The 22,283-nt window shown below is 35.8% G+C and overlaps 1 protein-coding gene across 1 annotated transcript; it reads right to left on the reverse strand.

The window, feature by feature from the left end:
• Nucleotides 1–10,243: 10,243 nt before the first annotated feature.
• Nucleotides 10,244–20,427, reverse strand: LOC121974941 (prefoldin subunit 6-like). Its single transcript, XM_042526234.1, has 5 exons — nt 20,266–20,427; nt 20,113–20,183; nt 19,902–20,026; nt 19,742–19,802; nt 10,244–10,590 (listed from the first exon to the last, which is right to left on the reverse strand). Exons 1-5 carry the CDS (start codon nt 20,345–20,347, stop codon nt 10,534–10,536), a joined length of 396 nt encoding a protein of 131 aa, XP_042382168.1. The 5' UTR covers nt 20,348–20,427; the 3' UTR covers nt 10,244–10,533.
• Between the last annotated feature and the right edge of the window lie 1,856 nt (nt 20,428–22,283).

Here is a 22,283-nt window from a genome sequence, read left to right on the forward strand (position 1 = left end):
CTCAACAGGAGTTGAAGGCGCCTCCAAGGCGCACGTGCGCCTCCCATGAACATGGAAGACGCCTTCTACCAGAAATTTAGTCGTTGGCAGTGGATACATCTTTATCCACTACGCCTCACTGGAGACGCCCTCAAAGCCCTTTGGAGGCGCTTTCAAGCTACGGATAAGATTTCCAAGAGCTATAAAAAGGCCCTTGGAGCTAGAAAATGAAACAACAACTTCTGTAATCACTTTCCTAATCTTTTCTAAGCTTTCATTCTATGTAAAAGGTTTCTCCGCCTTCAGAGGAGGTGATTCTTAATGAGCTTTGCAACCGCCTTGGATTAACAACCACCTAGGATGTAACCAAGTAAATAGTAGCCTTTTACTTATTTTTTAAATTGTTATTTCTGTTTATAATTGCCTTATTAATCTGAGTCCAAGGATCGAGGAAGGGTGTATTTTTGTATTTCAGGTGATTCAACCCTTTCTTGTCGGCCCCGCTGTGCCAGCAGTACAGACCATACCTGACTTACCTTGTCGATTTTAGAATCTGATGCTCCCCCTGTAGAGCTGCCTTTTTCTTATATTCCTCCCCCTTCAATGCTGCTTTCTTCCGAACACTCTGCTCCTTCATCGATGCTCATCTGGGACAAGCTTTCTATATCTTCAAGTAGGTATTCGGCTATAAGAGCTGTCCCGGCAATTTCCTCGTTCTCGGATTCTTCTGACGATAACTCCGTGTCCATCGAGTAGTTGGATTCAATTTCTTTTGGTTCTTCATATAGCTTCAAGAATTTTTCCCAAAGTTCTTTTGCACTCTTGTATTTGCTAATTCTATTGAGATCCTGAGCAGACAGAACACTCAGAAGGTGGAACTCAGCCTTACCATTTGCCATAAAATCGTTGCGCTGCTTCTCAGTCCATCGATGCTCCTCAAGTTCTTTTCCTTCTTTGCTTTTGGGAATATCAAAATCATACTTAATCATTAGTAAAATATTAAAATCGGTTTTAAAATATAACTCCATTCGACGTCTCCAAAACGTGAACTCCCCCTCGAATAATGGTGGGTAGATGATAGCTCCAGTCATTTCTTGTGCTTTGGTTGACGATTAATCCTTCTGAAGCGACCTTGCTCTGATATCACATGTTGGTCCCTTGCAGTTGACTAGAGGGGAGTGAATAGTGTAGGACCGTTAGATTCGATAGAGGGGGGGGTGAATATCGATTCGAAAAAATAAGAGTTTAAACGCAGCGGAAAAGTAAAATAGATACAATGGTTTTACTTCGTTCGGAGCCTGTGACGACTCCTACTCGAAGGCCCGTGGTCCTTGACCACTTTCGTTGGGCAATCACTAGCAATTCGGAATAATAATTACAAAAGAACCGTACAGGGAATGCTAATGAAACTGAAAAACAAATACCGACAAAAGGAAAAGAACGGAGCGTAGTTTCGGAGCTTTGTTGGCGTCGCACTGAGCGTCGAGCAGCAAGACCAGCAGTAGAAGAGTTCTCAACTTGATTGATGATTGATCTGAAGCTCCTGTCTGGGGCTTCTTTTATATGCTGTTCCGGGCGCCTGGATCCCTTCCGGGCGCCTGGAATGTGACGACACTGCTCAAATCGAGATGCTCCACGTGGCGACGACTCGGCTGGATAAAATTTGCCTTCCGAGCGCCCAGACCTCCGGGCGCCCGGACTACCTTGTTCCAGAAAACTCCCTTTTCCTGCAAAACAAAGTTAGTCCGAAGCAAATGTATATCCTGTAAAACAGATTGTTAGCACAGTCAAAGTTCAATAGATGGATAAACAGAGTATGAATTAGATTCCGTCTCTCCGAGACCGGAATCTAGTCACGATCTCGACTTAGACATCCGAAATGGATCTAAGCCGGATCGACGCCTAATGTCCCCTTCCTGGGAACGCGTCCTCACAGTCACTCCCTTCCAGTGACTTACCTTGCTTACCTACCAGATGTCCGGTCAGCCCGTCGACCCGTCTGGACTTCTCGCCAAGCGTCCGGTCAGCCCGTCGACCCGCTTGGACTTCTCGCCAGCTATCCGGTCAGCCCGTCGACCTAGCTGGACTTCTCGCCAAGCGTCCGGTCAGCCCGTCGACCCGCTTGGACTTCTCGCCAGCTATCCGGTCAGCCCGTCGACCTAGCTGGACTTTTCCTGCACACTTGATCAAAGTGTCAGACAACAACACAACTAACTTAACCTATTTGTCATTCATCAAAACCTGGGTTAGACCGTTAGTGCTACCCACACCAACAATCTCCCCCTTTTTGATGGAATGACAACCTGGTTAAGTTAGTGAAAACATATGCAAGAAAACAACATGCATTTACGTGGTTGTAAAGTTTGTTAGTTTGTATTTTCAAATTGGTGTAACTTAACCACCTAACCCTCCTCCCCCTTTGGCATTCATCAAAAAAATGAACACAGGTAAATAACCATAGTGAAGAGTTACTGTAACAGGTAATCAAATTTTGAAAGATAGCTAAGTTTGGTTCAAAATTTGAAAGATAAAAGTGTAATTTTTAAGGCTAATTTTGGAAATAGTTAATTTTTCAAATCAGGTTTGAAAATTAGGTGGGATTAAACTTTCACATTTTTCAAATACTTAGTTAAATTTAACTTTTTGTAAATCAATTTTCAAACATAGGTTAGGTTTTAAAAGGCATTTTTCAAACATACAAAATTTGAGTTTATTCTCCCCCTGAACTTGATACTTACTCTAACCAGCTGTCTAACCAATTAGCTACTAACTGACTATCAGAAGATAGTAGCTTTCACTTGGTTAGTCAGATTAAGTTAATTATAACCAGTCAGTGTTTGACTTGACTGATGAACTTTAATCTGATTAATGTCTGAATTGTATTTAACGTCCAGACTTATGTTGATGCACTGAAATAAGCATCTTAAGTCCAGACAGTTGGCCTATGCATCTCACCCCTTTCTATGTTTGTCAAACACAAGCAAGGTAAACCTAAAGTGTTGGTGAGATGCTCAAAAACTAGTCCTATGGGTACATGCTTTCTAAGGATTCAAAACTAGTCTAAGGCCAAAACAGTTTTTGAAAATCTAAAAATGGAAAGTTTTGAAAACAAACAAATTTGACTTATAATTTGAAAGAGTGATTTTTGAAAATAATTTTGAAATTGAAAATTCCTAGTCTATTGAGCATATTCCTAATTTTCGGCGTAAGTTGCTAAACTCACTTTCAGGGAGTGGTTTTGTGAAAATATCAGCTAAATTTGATTTGGACTCAATGTATTTGAGTTCAATATCACCTTTAGTAACATGATCCCTGATAAAGTGGTGCCTAACTTCAATATGTTTGGTTCTTGAATGATGCACAGGGTTCTTGGTTAAGTTAATTGAACTTATATTGTCAATTAATACTTTTACATTTGTAATGTTTAAGTTGAAATCTTTTAGAGTATGCATCATCCATAGTAATTATGCAACACATTCACCTATGGCTATGTATTCTGACTCAGTTGTAGATAGAGCAACATAATGTTGCTTTCTACTAAACCAGCTAACAAGTGATGAACCTAATAATTGGCATCCTCCACTTGTGCTCTTGCGGTCTAATTTACATCCAGCATAATCTGAGTCAGAATACCCTATTAGTTCAAAATTATTGGTTCTAGGATACCAAATTCCTACATTTATTGTTCCTTTAATATATCTAAAAATTCTTTTAACTTGTGTCAAGTGGGATTCCTTAGCACAAGTTTGGTATCGTGCACACATACTAACTGCAAATAAAATATCAGGTCGGCTTGCAGTTAAGTATAGTAGGCTACCTATTGCACTCCTATAATATTTTAGGTCAACTGATTTTCCATTTGGGTCATTATCTAAGATTGTGTTTACTGTCATAGGTGTTTTTATTTCTTTTGTATTTTCCATTCCGAATTTTTTAAGTAATTCTTTAGTGTATGTGTGTTGATAAATGTAATTTCCCTCATTTGTTTGTTTGATTTGTAATCCTAAGAAATATGTTAATTTTCCTACTAGGCTCATTTCAAATTCTTTTTCCATTAGATTAATAAATTCCTCTAAAAAATCTGAATTTGTTGAACCAAATATTATATCATCTACATAAATTTGTGCAATAAATATGTTTGAATTTAATGATTTAACAAACAAGGTTGGGTCAATTTGACCTTGTTTGAATCCTTTAGATGTTAGGTAGGATGTTAGCCTTTCATACCATGCCCTGGGTGCTTGTTTAAGTCCATATAATGCTTTCTTTAACTTAAATACATAATCAGGGTGTTCTAGACTTTCAAACCCAGGAGGTTGACCTACATAAACTTCTTCTTTTATTAGTCCATTAAGAAAGGCGGACTTAACATCCATTTGGTATAGTTTGAACCCTTTATGGGCTGCATAACTTAGTAACATTCTAATGGATTCTAATCTGGCTACTGGGGCATATGTTTCATCATAGTCAAGTCCTTCAACTTGACTAAATCCTTTAGCAACCAGCCTAGCCTTATTTCTAGTAATTTCCCCAGTTTCACTTAGTTTGTTTCTGAATACCCATTTTGTTTCAATTATTTTCTTATTCTTAGGTGGTGGAACTAGGTCCCAGACCTCATTACGCTCAAATTGGGCTAGTTCTTCTTGCATAGCTATTATCCAATCTGGGTCTAGTAGGGATTCATCCACAGTTTTGGGTTCAATTTTTTAGATTAATGAAATTTGACTTAGGTTTCTAAAGGATGATCTGGTTTGAACTCTTAAGTCTGGGTCACCGATTATTTGATCAATTGGATGATTTGGGTTAACCCTTATTGTTCTAGGAGGTTGATTCTCTTGATGTTGTTCCTCTTCTTCATGACTTAGAGTTTGGTTGGTTTCTGGAATAAACTCAGGTGTTTGTGTAGATCCTATGTCTTGTTTAGTTTCTTCAAACTTTACATTAGTAGTTTCTTCAATTTTTAAGATAACCTTATTGTAAATTCTGTAGCCTCTACTATTTAGGGAATATCCTACAAAAATTCCATTTTTAATTTTAGAGGTGAATTTTCCTAAGTGTTCTCTTGTATTTAAGATGAAAACTGGGCACCCAAATACCTTAAAATATTTTATATTTGGTTGTTTATTATAAAACAGTTCGAAGAGCGTTTTGTTATGAGTTTTATTTATTGTTGTTCTGTTCTGGACATAGCAGGCTGTACTAACGGCTTCTGCCCAAAAGTATTTAGGTAGGTTATACTCATTTAACATTGTTCTAGAAGCTTCCAGTAAGGTTCTATTTTTTCTTTCTACAATTCCATTTTGTTGGGGGGTTTTAGGGCATGAGAACTCATGATGGTAACCGTTTTCTAGACAAAAACTGTTAAAGTGGTGATTTTTAAATTCTCCCCCGTTGTCACTCCTAATTCTTTTAATTTTAATATCTTTTTCGTTTTCAATCTGTTTGCAAAAATTTGAAAAAATTTCAAAAGTTTCATCTTTATGTTTTAAGAATTTGACCCAAGTAAACCTAGAATAATCGTCTATAATTACTAAGCAATATAAGTTTCCATTTATAGATTTGACTCCATGGGAGTCAAAAAGGTTTAAATGTAGAAGTTCTAAGATTGAGGTAGTTTGTGGTTGATTTGTTTGTTTGTGGGTTGATTTAGTTTGTTTGCCTTGTTGACAAGCATTACATATGGTTGAATCTAAGTTAGGTAACTTTGGTAAGCCTTTTACAAGTCCATTTAGTTTACTTATATTTCTAAAGTTGGTGTGAGACATCCTCCTATGCCATAACCAAGTTTCTTCTTTTTGTGTTAAATAACACTTAATGGAAGAAATGGTTAAGTTGATGACATAGATGTTGTCTTTTCTAAAACCTTTTAGGCTTATGGTAGGATTATCTAGATGTTTAATTGAGCATTCTGTAGATAGAAATTTGACCTTATACCTAGTATCACACAATTGACTTATACTTAGAAGATTATATTTAAAGTTTTCAACAGGTAAGACATTTGTAATTATAAAGTCTAATTTTAATTCAATATTACCTATACCAATTACCTTGAGTTTGCCGTTGTTTCCAAAGGCAACTGTTCCTAGGCTTTTGTAAGTGAGTTGAGTGAACTTGGTGTGATCTACAGTCATATGTTTGGAGCAACCACTGTCCAAAATCCACTTGGTTTCCTACAGTAAGTAGGATTTAAAGTTAGTCTTTTGAGCATGTATTAATTTAAGTTTAAAATTAAGATTTTGAAATTAATTTTTAAGTTAAAATTTTGAAATTAATTTTTAAGTTAAAATTAAAAATTTTGAAATTAATTTTTAAAGTTAAGATTAAAAATTTGAAATTAATTTTTAAGTTTAAAATTAAAATTTTGAAATTAATTTTTAAAGTTAAAATTAAAATTTTGAAATTAATTTTTAAGTTAAAAATTAAAATTTTGAAATTAATTTTTAAGTTAAAATTAAAATTTTGAAATTAATTTTTTAAGTTTAAAATTAAAATTTTGAAATTAATTGTTGATTTAAAATTAAAATTTTGAAATTAATTTTTAAGTTAAAATTAAAATTTTGAAATTAATTTTTAAGTTAAAATTAAAATTTTGAAATTAATTTTTAAGACCCGTCTTCATGACGAGATAGCTCCAGTCATTTCTTGTGCTTTGGTTGACGATTAATCCTTCTGAAGCGACCTTGCTCTGATATCACATGTTGGTCCCTTGCAGTTGACTAGAGGGGAGTGAATAGCCTGAAATAAAAAACAGAAATACCTTTCTTGAAATCTTACAACTTTATTAAAATAAACATTTGCATAGAATGAATTAAGAAACTAATTAAAGAAAAAGAGTCACAGAGATTTTACTTGGTTTGCAATCAGAAGACTGCTAATTTAAGACTTTGAAAGTCCGCTAAAATCTCCTTCAGGTGGAGAAGTCTCTTACAGCAGTCAAAACTCACAATTACAAAGCTAAACTCAAGGTAGAACGTTTACAAGTGTTCTTCTTTGTATTTTTCAGTGTTGTTCAGCTTTTGGGATCAAGACTGTATTTATATCTCTGATCGGGGCGCTTGGAAGGGTTTCAGGCATCTGGACGTGGATAAAATTTTATCCTTGTCGCACAGGATCGCGACAGCACATGCTTCGATAAGTTTTCTGGTCCGGGAGCCTGGACCGAGCTGTTCTAGCTCGACCACGCCGCGTGCTTGGGGCGCCCTCGGTCCGGGCCCCTAGAGCATAATCAACCTCAGGTTGACTTTTCTCTGGGTCTTCCGCTCCAACTCTGCTCTGGGTGATTTCGGCCATCTAGAATAGGGCTCACCCGAACCCATTTTCCGGCCTTCTCGAGCAACCTTCCACTCTGGATTCCCGTCCCTCGGAAACACCACGCGCCTTCTTCTCATCTGCCAGCATACTCTTCCGCGGCACCTCATCCCTCAGACTCACCAAGCTCGTCAACTCTCTCCCATGCCGTCCTTCTCGCTAGCTGCGTTTTTGCTCGACTTCCTGTGCTCCTAAGTTCCTGTACACTTGGGCACAAGGTATCAAAACATAACAAGACCTAACTTAACTTAGTTTGATCACATCAAAATTATCACGGGGTACTTATTATTTAAGGAAGAAGAAAGCCCCATCCCAAGTGTTGGAATTGCTCTCAAACGAAGTTTTAGGGCATCTCCAATGAAAAACCTTAAAAGTGAGGTTTTTTTTATTTGTAAGGTGCCACATCAATGCTATATCAAAAGTAAAAGACTTACTCTTCTCTCCACTATATAAAACCTCCCTATAACTTTTTTATGGGTTCCACACTCAACAATTCACATATCTTTAAATACAAATAACATTAATATAGATAAAAAAGAATTACATAGATGAAATAAAATTAACAAATTTTATAAAGATAATCTTAAAAACATCCACTCCACTACATACCATATTTCTTTTTAATATTTTCATAAAATTTATAATGTAACTTAAGCTGATCTTTTGTCATTCCACTAGTATCCTTCATAAAGATTTCATACTCCTTCATTGTCATCTCATGCTTTTGCATCTCAATTCGTTCTCTTTGTAATTCTTTCAATTTTTGCCATTTATTTTCAAATTCCATGTCATCAATGTCTTTAGTTTTGGATTTACCCTTTCTTTTTGCTGTCTTTTGTCCCATTGGACAAGTACGAACTTCACAATCATCTACATCGATCAGAGCATCTGGATTGGATGAGGATGTGTGCTCTCTTGATTCTGAGGTCTTGGATTATTTGTTAGCACGATGACCAACTCTCTGCGGAGCATATTTCTCACAATTTCTGAAAACTCGCCAAACATGTTCATAGTTGAAGGACTTGTTGCAATGATTTTCCTGCCACATTTTATGTGCTCTCATGAGCACATCCTCATCGCTCCATCCGCTTTCACGATATGTATAAAAGTTATTGTATATTGTTGTAAATTCATTCACCATCAAATGGAGCCTATAGAAATATGATTTTACCTTCACCCAAGGTCGCTCTACAAATCCATCAGACCGATACTAGTTGTAGTAATTCGCGATTCGTTTCTAAAAAGTTTGTTCCTTTTGATCATTGCTGATGATTGGATCGGTGCTAATATTGATCCATGCCTTTGCAAGGTGTATCTCTTTGTCCATTGACCACTTTGCTCGTTTGGTGTTACGCACACCCAAACTCCCTTCATTGCTCAACTCTAGAATCTCAGATGGTGTTACTTATTCTTTGTCGGTTCCAGATACATCTATGCTAGTCCTTCTTGATTCATCTGAGAATATGACTGAGGGTTGTGGAGAAGAAATTTCATAAGGAGGTGACATTACGAATTGGCTTGTCGTAGACTACCAATATTCGGGAGGATATATATAAAATGGAGGTAGGGAGGCATTACTCAGAGGAGCCAGCAAGTTTTAAGAATTTTGAAAATTTGGAAGAAATTGTGGAATATATGGAACATTTGGAAAATTTGCAGGATAGCATGTGGAAGTGGAAAGAGAATATTGAATATCAGGATGATTACATGAACTTTGTAAAGTTGCATTTTCAGAATTGAAAAAATCTCTAAAACTTTCACTGTAATTTGGATACATTTCAAAAAAATAAAGGATGAAATGGATTTAAAAAAATGAAAATGGATAGGAACAAAAATCTGATCACAATGACACAGGTTTTTTTTAAAAAAAAAATCGCTCTTAGAAACCAAATCTATAAAGAAAGGACTGCAGCCAACAATCCGTTTTCCTGCAGCAGGTGGAGCAGTCACTGGTCTGGCACATTTCCTCTACATTTCCATTTTAAAGAGAAAAGGATAAATATCATACACCTTGCTTTTCTTCTCCACCCACCCAATTAGCTAGCCAATATATTCTGCCAGAATGCTGCTTTCTGCTTTCTGCTTTCTGCTTTCTGCTTTCAAATGCTTGATCCTGACGTCTATCTACCAAGTCTTTCGTAACGATTATTCGTCCAATAACTTTGATCCACAACTGAAGAAACAAATCATGTGTGTTCAAATATGACGGCAGCATTCCCAGGACAATGGGCCGGGTGTCTCTGAGGCCGGTGAATTAACATATGAAGTTCTTTTAATTAATATATGGATGTTTTTAATGGTCGGTAAATTTTAAGCTAATAAGTTGGTGCTTTTTAATTTATTCTGATAGTCAGTCAAAAAATTTTATAGACCGAATCAATTACTATCGGATTAATCAGCGTAAATGAATTCTAATGTCAACTAAAAGAAAAATATGATGTCAACAATTATAGATAAAAGACAATTTCTTTCCTTCTTTCAAAGTCTTTTGGTTGGGTTCCTTCGTCTATAGTTCATTGACTTTGAAGCAGTAAACTCCATTAGACTGACTCCAACAAGCTTAGTGGAGTTTGTCGTCCAAGCAGGAACAAAGTTCTTAGTTATTTGGGATTTAACTATATGGATTTTTTTTATTTCTTCCATTAATCTCATAAATTTAACATTTCTAATTATAAATATATGTTTTCTTTCCTTTCATTTTACTATGATTGCTCTGGTAGCACTCAGTTTAGCTGATTGCACCCATCAAAGATTTTCAATTCATATTAATTATTTCACACTTTGATTTAATCAAGTTTAGTTTCGTACTCATTATCCAGACCCTTAAGTATTTATTAATTTATTAAAACTAATGCAAGACCCGGTTGCCAAACTCAATTAAACAGACCAAATAGTTACAGATAAATAAAGATACTCATCACAATGTCTTCTTCCCTGAGCATTGATCTTATCCTTGTTTGTGATAAAGCTACGAGTGAATAATGATGTCAAATTTACAATCCATCTTAAGTAGTTGTTTTGAACATCAACATTACTTCAGTAATCTCACTCCCAGAGTTCACCCAAGATGCAATTTAATACTGTAATTACATCTAGTTTTACATATCAACATTCCAAGCTCAAAAACATTACAAAAGTCAACACATCTAAACAACCTCGACCCAATAAGTATTTATTCTGCAAGTGACTCTGATTTTCGTAGTTCGGGCGGCAACAGAGATGGAATGCTACTCCCCAGAAAAAAAGTTAGGTTTTGGATTTTCCAGTCTGCAGAGATTGGACTTTTTGTTGTAGCTTTAAGACCTGAAAAATAAATTGACGTCGTGTCTTTTTAAAAAAAAAAAAAAAATCCAACTAGCAGGTTTCGATGTTAAAATACTAGGAATTATCTGAAATTGAGCAAATTCAAGCAAGCATGCGGGCAATAATCAACTTGTATGTACTTTCTATACGGTTGTTACACATGAATTTCTCAAAAGTTGAATTACATTTGGCAATGAGGGAAAGACACTCCAAACTGTTTACAAATAGCCATGACATCAAATCCATACTATGGACCCCATGGCTAGTAGGTATTTAGTTATACCTTTTGTAAGGAGAAAGATCCATGAGACCAACTATATGACTAGTAGGTATTTAACTCTAATACTAGTGGATGGAAGCTGCTCTAGCACCACTTCATAGAATCAACACTTCTACTTGATAGAATCAACATTATCAAAAGAAGCCGACAGTAGAATCATTCCTAGTAAACTAGATGAGTGAATCCACCACCAACAATCACCTTCTGTCAATTGACTTCCAATGCATATAAAATGCAAATATATAGCTAGCATGAACCCACACCACGGAATTCTTCATCTTCCATGATAGGAAAAAAAACAACTAAATATTTGAAAAGGAAAGAACACTATAGTAGTTCCACTTTAGCCAAAATACGTGGAGAGATACAAAAACAATATTAGATGAGGAACAAAACACAGAGGAACTTGGACAAGTCCTACAGGGACTGCATGATGTACATAAATACTCTCGATCAGCTTTATACTTCTCTCCTAACACATATAGAGAAAAAGATTGACAGACAAAGAAAGAAAAAGCTCAGCACATGCACCTTTGGAAAGCTTTCCCCTAAAACTCCGTATTTACATGCACCCTGATTTCTTGCATCCACTACAAACAACTCAAGGTATCCCAAAAGGTCCAGACTACTCCAAGGTGAAAAACAAGTAAATTTCCCTCAAACTGTAGGTGCAGACCACCAAATAATATATTTTGATGTATGACAAAGAGTTTAAAGTTAAACATTGGAAGATCTAACTTGTGTGTCAAGTATGCAAGTGCAAGACACTTGACAGATGAAGCCCTGGTGGATCAGCAAAATCAGACACTAGGCAGGTGAAGCCCTGATCAGGAGGATCAAACACTTGGCAGGAGAAGCACCGGTGGGTCAAGAGTATCAAACACCTGGTACGGGAAGTCTAGATGGGCTGACGAATCAGAATTTGGAAGGAAAAGACCAAATGGGTCAACAAGATGGAACATTTGGCAAAGGCAAAGGCAACGCAAGATGACCTTCTGACAAAGAATGCTGTGAGGGAGTATCTTATTTTTGGGTCATGAGTAGTCGTACACCCAAGTGTTTATCTGACCAAGAAACCAACTAGAGTTTTGATTATCGTAGTATAAATTATATGATAATTGATAAATATACTAATTGGGTTAACTTTGTGATATAGGAATAAACTAAGTTTTTCAAGCAACCGAAAAAGACTTCTTGTCAATTAGAAGGATCAAGCCACCAAAAAACATGATCAATCGATCGGATGTCTTAATTAGTACAGACTTGTTGACATGGTAGCTGGTGAGAGTTACTGATGTGACATGAGAAATTCTCCACATGATGACATGGCAGCAAATAAGCCTCGGGAAGCTGGCGTGGCAAAGGGATAAACCTCTGGATGCTAACATAGCAAGGAACGAAGTCTCAAGATGCTGACATGGCAAGAGACAAGTTTTGGGCTGCTTATGGGACAATTGATGTGGCATAAGATATGTTTTGGATTGTTGGCGTGGCAAAAGATAAACTAAGACTTTATGACAGGCGACCAAAAGGTGTTCCAGGAGACCAATTAGAACCTGTCGGCAAAATGAACCTGATAGAAAAGCTGGCACAGTCAAGGTCCAATCGATCAGAATTGTAAATCAGGAGATCGAAGAATGGATAAATACGGTGTATCGAGCTAGATAAAACTATTGTTTAGTCGACCAAAAAAATATTCTGGCAGACCGATAAACTTGTATTAAACCAGCTCAAGTCCAAGCAGCACAACCCAACTCAGAAAGTTTTTGATACTTAAATTTGCTCAAAAAGTGTGCCATGCTGCGTGTTCATCCAGAAGTTCCTCGCACACAATGCTAGCCCATTTGGTAGCATTTTTATTTGCTTGTGTTTTGCTATTATCATTTGGAATCCTGTGCACATGTTAACATATATTTGTGCCAAATTTATATTACTGGTAACAGGTTTCACCACCTCTGGAAGGTTTTCAGCAAGGAGAAAATTTAATGGTAAATTTTGGAGTGACCCACCTCACGGATCATTAGGATTGTAGAGTAGCAACTTGGGGATTATGAACCACATTAAAATTTTGTCTTCCTTAGTGTTTGTATTACTTTTTCCTCTACGTATGTTACTTTAATTTAAAATTAAACAAGTTTTCTAAGAGCGTTATTCACCCACCCCCACCGCCCTCTAGCAAACTCACAGCAATCCTACACAAACAACCAACATCACTACTAAAGACTGCACAAGACCATCTAAATAGGATTATTATGTGCCTCAAGTTATAATTGGGACTATTGGTCTTTGAAAAGATTAAATATAGATGAGTAACTTATTATTTCATTAGGCTCAAACATTTTGGTGAGTGCTTGGACCTAACATGTTAATAAATTGAATCCAACCTAAAATGTGAATAAATTAAATATCTTCTATCAGTGGGTTTTGCCAAATTGATATCAAAGAAGACTTAATATCTATATAACATATGCAAAGGGCTACCAATGTAATGGTCGAGTCATCATTAAGCTTACCAATCACACAAGGTCAAGTCATCATAGACATGCTAGCAAATGTACGTGATTCAAGGTTTTTGGCATTTGAGTCTTAATAAATACATCAAGAGTTATGTAGGAAAATCATTATTGCTGAATTATTCTTCACAAGAACTCTAAGTTATTAACAACTAATAAATATTATAAAAAGGCCTCTTACACTACCTATTTTCACATTCCTTTAGTTCATAATATTCACCCTCGAACTATTTCGACTACATTATAGAAACTCAATTTGTTACAAATATATTAAGTTCTAAACGCTCTCGGCAAATTTGTACACTAACATTCTTCCATGTCATTTATAATTGAGGTATGAGGTACTTTGATGCAAATTAAGAATCCACGAATCATTTATAATAATAGAATGTTCTTTTATAATAGTCGAAATAGTTTGAGTGATGGCCCAATACGTACATTCTTCCATAGAATCCTATTAGTTGCTACCCGGAAGTAACTCAATAGTCCCTAACATTCTTCCATGTCATTTATAATAAGATTTGAATGGCCCAATAGTTACAAATATATTTAGTTATACATTACTAAATGAGTCTTAGGGACCAAAGGGAACCCCACCTAAGTGTCTCAATATTTTAGGTTGGATTAGGCTCTCCTTTAAGCTTTTACAATAAGCTTAGATAAATGCAAGATGTTTCAAACATTTTGGACTAGTGGATCTAAAAAGGTTCTGTCACAAGTTGTAGTATCTATACACTCAATCCTAAGATTGTATTCATAACATGATATGTTCCAAACAATTTACAAGTAGCAAACCCAACTGTTTCACTAAGGTTGACTAAATTCAGAAATTTGTTTTCTTACAGCTGAAAAATTTACACAAAAAACATGTCAAAGTAGAAACATTAATCATCATCAATATAGTACATGTTGTGACACTTGGACAGCCAACAAACAGGAACCATGTTTTTGAACATTCATTGTGACTCTATCCAATACACTTCACTTTATTACAGACAACTACCGCCTCTATCTGGTTCAAAGGAAAATTCTATAGTATCTCGGAGGGTTTCCCCTTATGGTTATCATCATTGGCAAGTTCTCTTTAGGTACAAAAAGGAAGGCATCTTAGTAATGCTTTTAATTTTGTGTAAGAGGTTATAATTATTTTCCAATTCAGTCTTTAAAAGGGAGTCAATTCCCCTATGCTATCTACTCTTTTGCTTAACAAAATATCCTCTTGATATGTGAAATTGTTAAACTATGGTGTTGTATCAATTTGGTATTAAAGTGAAATATCTTGCTCGGTGTCCAATAACTAAATTTCCTACAGTGCTTCATTTTAACTTTCCCTTGTGCACTCAACCACATCATGTGCCCCCTCTTTCACTACCTGCCCATCCACCCCACCGCCACATTGAACAACTCTTGGTTGCCACCTGCAATCAACACCTTTTCATCCCGACCTCCTGCCTTTCCATTACTTCTTTCCCTAAAGTATGTCTTGTAACCTCCCATAGAATTCAACGGTAAGAGTTTCTATTCCGCAGATCTAAAAAAAACTTGAGAAACACCTCTTTGCCCTATACTACCTCTACGCTTCACTCACTAGCACATAGGCAAGCCACCTTGTCTTCACCGTGCTCTCTTGCTTTCCTTTGCCCCCACTTCAGATACAAGCAAAATCACCAACCGTGAACCCACCTCCTCCTGCAGCCTGCTTCCCCTCTTCTCTAATCAACAGAAAGAACCAAAAACTCTTGTTTGAGAGGGGGAGTTTTTTCTCCTTGCCAAATCCTGCCACAAGATTTGTCACACTTCCAGCATTTCTATCATGGTAAGATAAGCCCCAAGTTGTTCCCTTTTCCACAGGAAAGCCATCCTTTAACTACGATTAATGTTCACAGCTCTTAAGGGTGATTGCATTCCAACAAGAGCTTCCTTAAGATGATGCTTTGCCTTTTGCTTCTTTCCCCGAACCACCAAAATAAGCCTTTTTGTCTGGACAAATTGTCCTCATCCGTGAAGTGATCCTATGATCCCTAAGACACCTTCAGCCTCACAGAATTAAATTCTTCCAACCCTAGTTTAGTGTGCTATCCTTCCTTCTGGCTCCATCCACAGAGGCAACCTTCCACCTAGAGCGCAACCCGGTGCACGAAGCTCCCGCCATGCGGGGTCCCGGGGAAAGATCCATTGTACGTAGCCTTACCCTGCTTTTTGCAAGAGGTTGTTTCCAGGATTCGAACCCGAAACCTTTTGGTCACATCGCAACAACTTTACCGTTGCGCCAAGGCTCCCCTTCAACCTTCCACCTAGAGAACTTATGAAATTGTGATGTGTATGAATCATGCATATGTTTTCGTTCTTATTTAGCATACATTTGTTGTATTACATAAGCATGATTTGTGATAACTTCTAGCATTTGCATTCATTTCATCATTTTAGTTCGGATGACTACGGTTTGTACTTTATGTTGACAAGAAGTGGAAATTTTAGCATTGGAGCATATTTGGAGATGCAAATTCAAAGGAAATGCATTGCAACATGACCCATGGTCAGACTGTGGTAGCCACCACAATCGTGCTGCAAGAACCATGGCCTGCCCGTGGTAGTCACCATGGGTGTGGTCCATTCTGAGAATTGATGAGAAGGCTTCCAACATGATCCACGGCCTGCCCATGGTACGTTCCACAGCCGTGAATCATGAGGATTTTCAATACAACACCTCCCTTTATTTTTAAAAAATATTGTTAGCTTCCCCTATTTTAGAAAATTCTATTAGTCACCCCTACTTTTTAGGAAATTATGTTAGGGTTGTCCTACTTTTTTAGGAAACTCTATCTCTGTTCTAAAACTATAAAAGGTGGCAAGGGGCAGCGGCTACAAGACATCTGGTGATATGAGGTTCTCCTAATCCCATGACATCAAAGGAGGTCGCATCAAAAACATCAAAGGAGCTACGACATCAATGACTTGTATCTCTAACCTCATGGAGTAGTTTTCTTTATTCTAGAATCAGGAAATAACTCGATGTTGAGTTGACGATTAATATATGTGATTTCTCTCTTTTATTTTTGATATGCTAGAGTCTTTATTAAATTTTAGCTTGCTTCGTGTATTCGTGTATGTTGATTAAAGATTAAGAGATGGATTTCTCTAGGATGGACCGAGTGGTGAACCTTAATCTCGAATCTAGTATCTACAATTATTAGAGATTAGGGAATGAACTGAGAGGTGAACTCTAGACTGTAGTCTATAGAAGTGGACTTGAGAGTTTGTTCACGAAAATAGTCCAAATTCTCTCGAGGATACTATTGATTGTCACTAAGCATAAATGGTCTGTCATAATTCGATTATCATGAGAATAGGAGTCGCATTAAGGTAGATACACAGGTGTATTTCGAGAGGAACATCGATTATATTAGGATAAAGCACCTTCAAATATAATCTAACATTGAAGTAGGAGAGAGAATCACAATTGTCAATGTCCATCGTGGTGAAATCGAAATGGATAAGTCTCAAGATAAGGTTTTCCCCATCACATTCACTCAAGTTTCTTAGTTTGCTTGCTTTCACAGCAATTCCCTAATTTCAATTTGTCTATATAGCCTCCGTTGCACATAAGCTGGTAGTCAACACCATGGTCCCAAAGGATGATAATTTTTACTACTAGACAATGGCCGTGCACTTACGGTTAACACGCATAAAGTTTTTTGAGCCGTTGGGGCTGTGTTTTCATTGATATTAGTTTTATTTGTAATTTGGTTAAACTAAATTTTTATTTTTTTTCCTTTTTCTTTTTCTCTTGCATGTGAAGATAGACGCTCTAACTCAAAGGTTTGATTAATTTAATGTTTTGAATTTTGCTGATGATTATTGTGAGATTTGTGGTACAACAAGTCATACAGGTGCTAATTGCCCAATAAACAGAATGAGGAGTTTAGACAACAAATGACAAAGTCTATGCAACAATATCAAGACACGAGAGACACAATCAAATAGATTGAAGGTATGCTCAATAACTTAGTTAAAGATGTTGGAAAGTCAAACTGTATAGCTTGATACTTCCTCTTCAACAGCTCCAGATAGATTTCTAAGTCAACCCTAGACAAATCCTATTAAACATTGTGATGCTATCACTTTGAGTAGTGGTAAAGCTTTAGAGGAGCCTAAGGTGAGTGAGGAAGATGAAGATGGTACAAAAACTGACGAGGATGAAGTCATACATCATAAGAAGGAAAGCTAGAGGAATATAAAATTGCGACTTTGATAGAGGAGTGGAGTGCTTTAGTTTAAAATAATTTACCTCCAAAACTCAAGGATCCACGAAAGTCTTTCAGAATCACCGTCGAAGCCATAATACAAATCATAAACTCTCTTTAGCGGTTGGTGAAGATAAAATTGTGATTTAGAAATGAATCTAAATTCATAGCGTGATAGAAGATAGTTGACATATCTCACTTATTAATTTAAGAAAGCCAAAGGACCATCAATTAAACCTTAATACTTACTTAAGGAAGAGTTCATTGATGATTTGCTCTCATCAAGGAGAATTTAACACAACCCACTTCTAATTAATAAAATTTGAAACTTCTATCAAATTGAGTAATCCTTCATTACCCTTAACGACTATTACGACTGCTCATAAACTATCCCCCCCCCCCAAACGTCGCGAGAAAGCATCCATGATAATACCAATCATTACACATTAAATGACGCATTTCCTCCTAAGATCAACTTGACAACCTTTAATCATACCTTGTAAAGAGCCTCCACCAAGTTTAAGAAGCCATTAAACATGAGCTAGACTTACAGTTATCGCAATATTCTAAGGGCCAAAAGAGTGAACAGGAGAAGTAAATATTAGGTGAAGAATTGCATTAAGCAATAATTATTATAAAGCATACATTTATGCACCCTTGCAAAACGGTAAAGTTGTTGTCATGTGACCAAAAGGTCACGGGCCTCTTACAAAAAGCAAGGTAAGGCTGCGTACAATGGATCCTTCCCCGGGACCCCGCATGATGGGAGCTTCATGCACCAGACTGCCCTGTTTTTTTTATACATTTATGCACCCTATAGACTAAACCACAATTTATGGTATGCTTATGGATACAAGCATATGCAATCACATTCACTCCAAAAAATTTTACATTCATTCTACCATCTTGAGAAAAAATAATTCTAATGCTTACCTATTTAATTTACCAAGTTATTTAAGCATTAGTTTTCTTTTCAAACTAAAACATATGCTAATTTACTAGGGCAAATTAAGGTCTCTTGTCATTGTATATTGCTAGAAGTCATGCCTCATTAGTTTTGATGTTAGCAGATTCACCTTAGCATTGTTATTTCCTCACCCCGTGATTACTATAGAGATACAGCCAATTGTGACATTCAATTATTCATTGAAAGGGGCAACCGAAGAGAAAGAAAGAGAATAACTAAAAGGAGAAACAAATTCCACAGAATCCTCACTCATTGAAAGGGGTGATCAACTGAAGATAATGAAAAATCTGCAATAAAGTGGGCAATATTCGTATAACCAAAGAATGATTCTAGCATATCTCCTAGAGTTGTGTTCTTCTTTTGGGTGGGTGGTTAAGTGATTTATCATAGTTTTCAAATGGGTAATTATTTTATTGAGTGTAGGGTAATTTGGGTAGATTTATTCTGGGTTTCTTTCCAAGTTTGTAATTCCCTACTTTGTTTGGGTTGGAATGTTTAAAGGGACTCAATTCTCCCATGTTACCTCATCTTTGCTTCATAAAATTTCTTCTTTAAGCCATTCAATGTACAAGACCATTTATTTCTTTGTGTGTGTGTTTATTCCTGGAGTTGCATCATACAATTCAAAGAAGAAACAATTCCACCTACAATGTAAGCTTTATCTAATGAATATTTATTTGTAAATACAGCTCTAAAATAATAGGTAAATCTGGATGAAACTCACTATTACAGACAAGAAAAAAATAATTTGCTGAACATAAGGTACAAGAATTAAAACAATTACACCTGCAATGCAAAATTCTACTTAATGAGCATTTATTTGTAAAAACAGCTCTAATTATAAAAAACAAGAAAAGATCAACGCTTGAAACTTGAATAAATTTTAGAAGACAAGAGTACATGGTTTAGGGGATTGTATCAAGAAGTCGTTACAAACAAGAGAAGCAAGCGTGCAGGTATAGATTTTGAACAATCAATGAAAGAATGCTTGAGTTCAGTATCTCAATTGCTCGGATTCCTAGTGAAACAGAACGCCCACATTCATAGCAGAAGAAATAATCACAAGAATAAATATGTATCTCGATAAAATAGAAGAACCTGAATCAAAAAGAGAAAGAGAGTGAGAGATATTAGACTAGCAGCTAACCGATTCCTTTTTGCTATTCTGTTTGTCTTCCAAATCCTGAAGTGTACCGTCAAGCCGCTTACTGTAACATGTTCAGCAGATCAATAAATATCAAAGAAGAAACATAAAACAAAACAAAATAACCACATTGCAAGCGAAGCAGGAAAAAGATGGAACTCACAGTTCAGCTGAAATGTATTCAATCCTTTTCCGCACGTTGGCGTTCGCCTCGGCGAGGTCTTGTTTCACAAGCACTGGGCCGATCAGCTTGAACACATTGGAGTTTTCATTCAATAATTCCAATTCCTTGCATCACCGCCACAATGAATTTTAGAATACAACAGACACCTCGGGCACAACAGGGGTAAGAGAGTCACGAGAAGAAAGAGAACCTTGAGGACGAGCTCGTTCTCCCCGAGCTGGATGGTGTACTGCTTCCTAACCTGGTGGTTCTTGGCGATGTCTGCAATGAAATACAGAAGAGCACGTGAAACTTGAGAGGAACGGTAACCGATCGCACACACAGAGAGAATGATGGTGCATGCCTTTCTGGATCTTGCTGAGAGCATTGGCCTGGTTCTCAAGATCGCGTTGAAGTTCTCTAACGGCCGCCGGGGAAGAAGCCATGCATCCGGAGATCAGATTCGAATGCCTTCACCGTCGCAGAGAAGTTAGGTTTTCCCTGTAGGGGTCTTCTGAATTAGACGGCCAACCCACATCATTTGTCGGACTGGGCCGGACCAGGCCGCCACCAAGACGGGCTGAGAAACTCCCAGACACTCGATTAAAACAATTCTCGATCCACGGGTTACCCCGCCTTGTAATACGCAGACTGGTCTATCCAGATCTATGCTTTTAAATTGACTTGGTAAAACTTTAATTCAATCCATTAAAATTAGTAGTTGGAGTAGGTCGACAGATTGAATTCAAATTAATAACTTTATTGTCCAACTTACACGGCTGCAGAACCTTATGTTTACCGTAGACGACACTAAGGAAACAAAGCGTGTTGCAAAAATTTAGTAGGTTTAAAAAATCATTATTCTTAATACAGTGGGTTAAATTAAAATTTAAGATATAAATATAATTATAAAAATTAAACGAACATAGAGGATCTGAGTTCGTATCATTTCGAATTCTCTAGGTCAATCAATCGATTTCTGTCAAAATCGACTAATGACCTAGAGAGCTCAAAATGATATGAAACTAGGTTTTATGTGTTCAACTAATTCTCATAATTATATTCATACCCTCAAATATCGCATTATATTAAGAACAATGATTTTTTCAAGATGAATCAAATTGATTCGTATTCAAAAAAATCAATACTCTCAATATATTATAACAAATTGATATTTGAGGGCATAAATATAATTAGGAGAACTAGGTAAATATACAGGATCTAGTTTCATGTCATTTCAATCTCTTGGTCTATGAAACCAAGTCATATGTATTGGTCTAGTTCTCTTAATTATATATATGTCCTCAAATATTAATTTGACATACTATATTGAAAGCAGTGATTTTTTTAATATAAATTAAATTTTTTTAATCATTAAAAAAATAATCGATTGCTATAATATTTATGCCTTCAAATATCAATTTAGTTTATTATATTTAGAGTAATAATTTTTTCAATATAAATCAAATTAATTCGTATTAAAAATCATTGCTCTCAATATACTGTGTTAAATTGGTATTTGAGAATATGCACATAATTAGGAGAATTAGATAAACGCATAGAATCTATTTTCATATCATTCCGAGCTTTCTATATCTATCAGCTAGTTTTGGCTCAGATTTATCAAAATCAATTGATGGACCTAACTAGAGATTTCGGAATAACATGAAATCAAATCTTATGTGTTATTCTAGTTTTCTTGATTATATTCATATTCTTAAATATCAATTTAATTTACTATATTGAGAATAGTAATTTTTAAATATAACATAAATTTTTTAATCGATTGCTACATTGTAGTAATTATTATGATGAAAAGTATTATGAATCTACTGAGCAATTAATTGAGAATAGTGGTAGGAGGAAAAATAATATTAAATACATAATTTGATTATTTTAAAATTAGTATATATGATTGGGATATTTTGAAAACTCACCTTCAGTAATTAGATTTTAATTAATATTTTAGTCATTTTGATAATGTTAAAAGTAGTTTTAGAATTTAGAATTTAATATTTAAATTATGATGATAAAAAATGTTATAAGAGTTTTATCAAAACTATTATAGCAATGTTGCGAAAATTTTGATCAATTTAAAACAATTTTAACAAATACTATATACTAACATTAGACTAGTTTTAGGGATGTATTAATTTTTTTATAAATAATTTTTTTTATAAAGAATAATAATTTATTTTAAATTAAGTCCCAGAATATTCGTCTACATCAGTTTTAGCAAAACTGTTAGATGTTATAGCAAGTTTCGCTAAAATTATACGGTACTAAAACAAGGTATTTGCGAGATGAAAAGTAAAAAAAATGCATTACTATTACAATTTTAAATATTTTAAGTTTGTATAACAATTTTAACTAATGTAAACT

This window comes from Zingiber officinale, chromosome 4B (assembly GCF_018446385.1).
Source record: "Zingiber officinale cultivar Zhangliang chromosome 4B, Zo_v1.1, whole genome shotgun sequence".
NCBI lineage: Eukaryota > Viridiplantae > Streptophyta > Magnoliopsida > Zingiberales > Zingiberaceae > Zingiber > Zingiber officinale.

What these genes read in the sequence shown, in the direction of transcription:
- LOC121974941 (XM_042526234.1), bottom strand. Translation starts at nt 20,347, where the DNA reads ATGGCTTCTTCCCCGGCGGCCGTTAGAGAACTTCAACGCGATCTTGAG. An exon ending in TCTCAGCAAGATCCAGAAAG is followed by an intron (nt 20,184 to 20,265) that starts GCATGCACCATC and finishes ATTTCATTGCAG; the next exon opens with ACATCGCCAAGAACCACCAG. An exon ending in AGAACGAGCTCGTCCTCAAG is followed by an intron (nt 20,027 to 20,112) that starts GTTCTCTTTCTT and finishes CGGTGATGCAAG; the next exon opens with GAATTGGAATTATTGAATGA.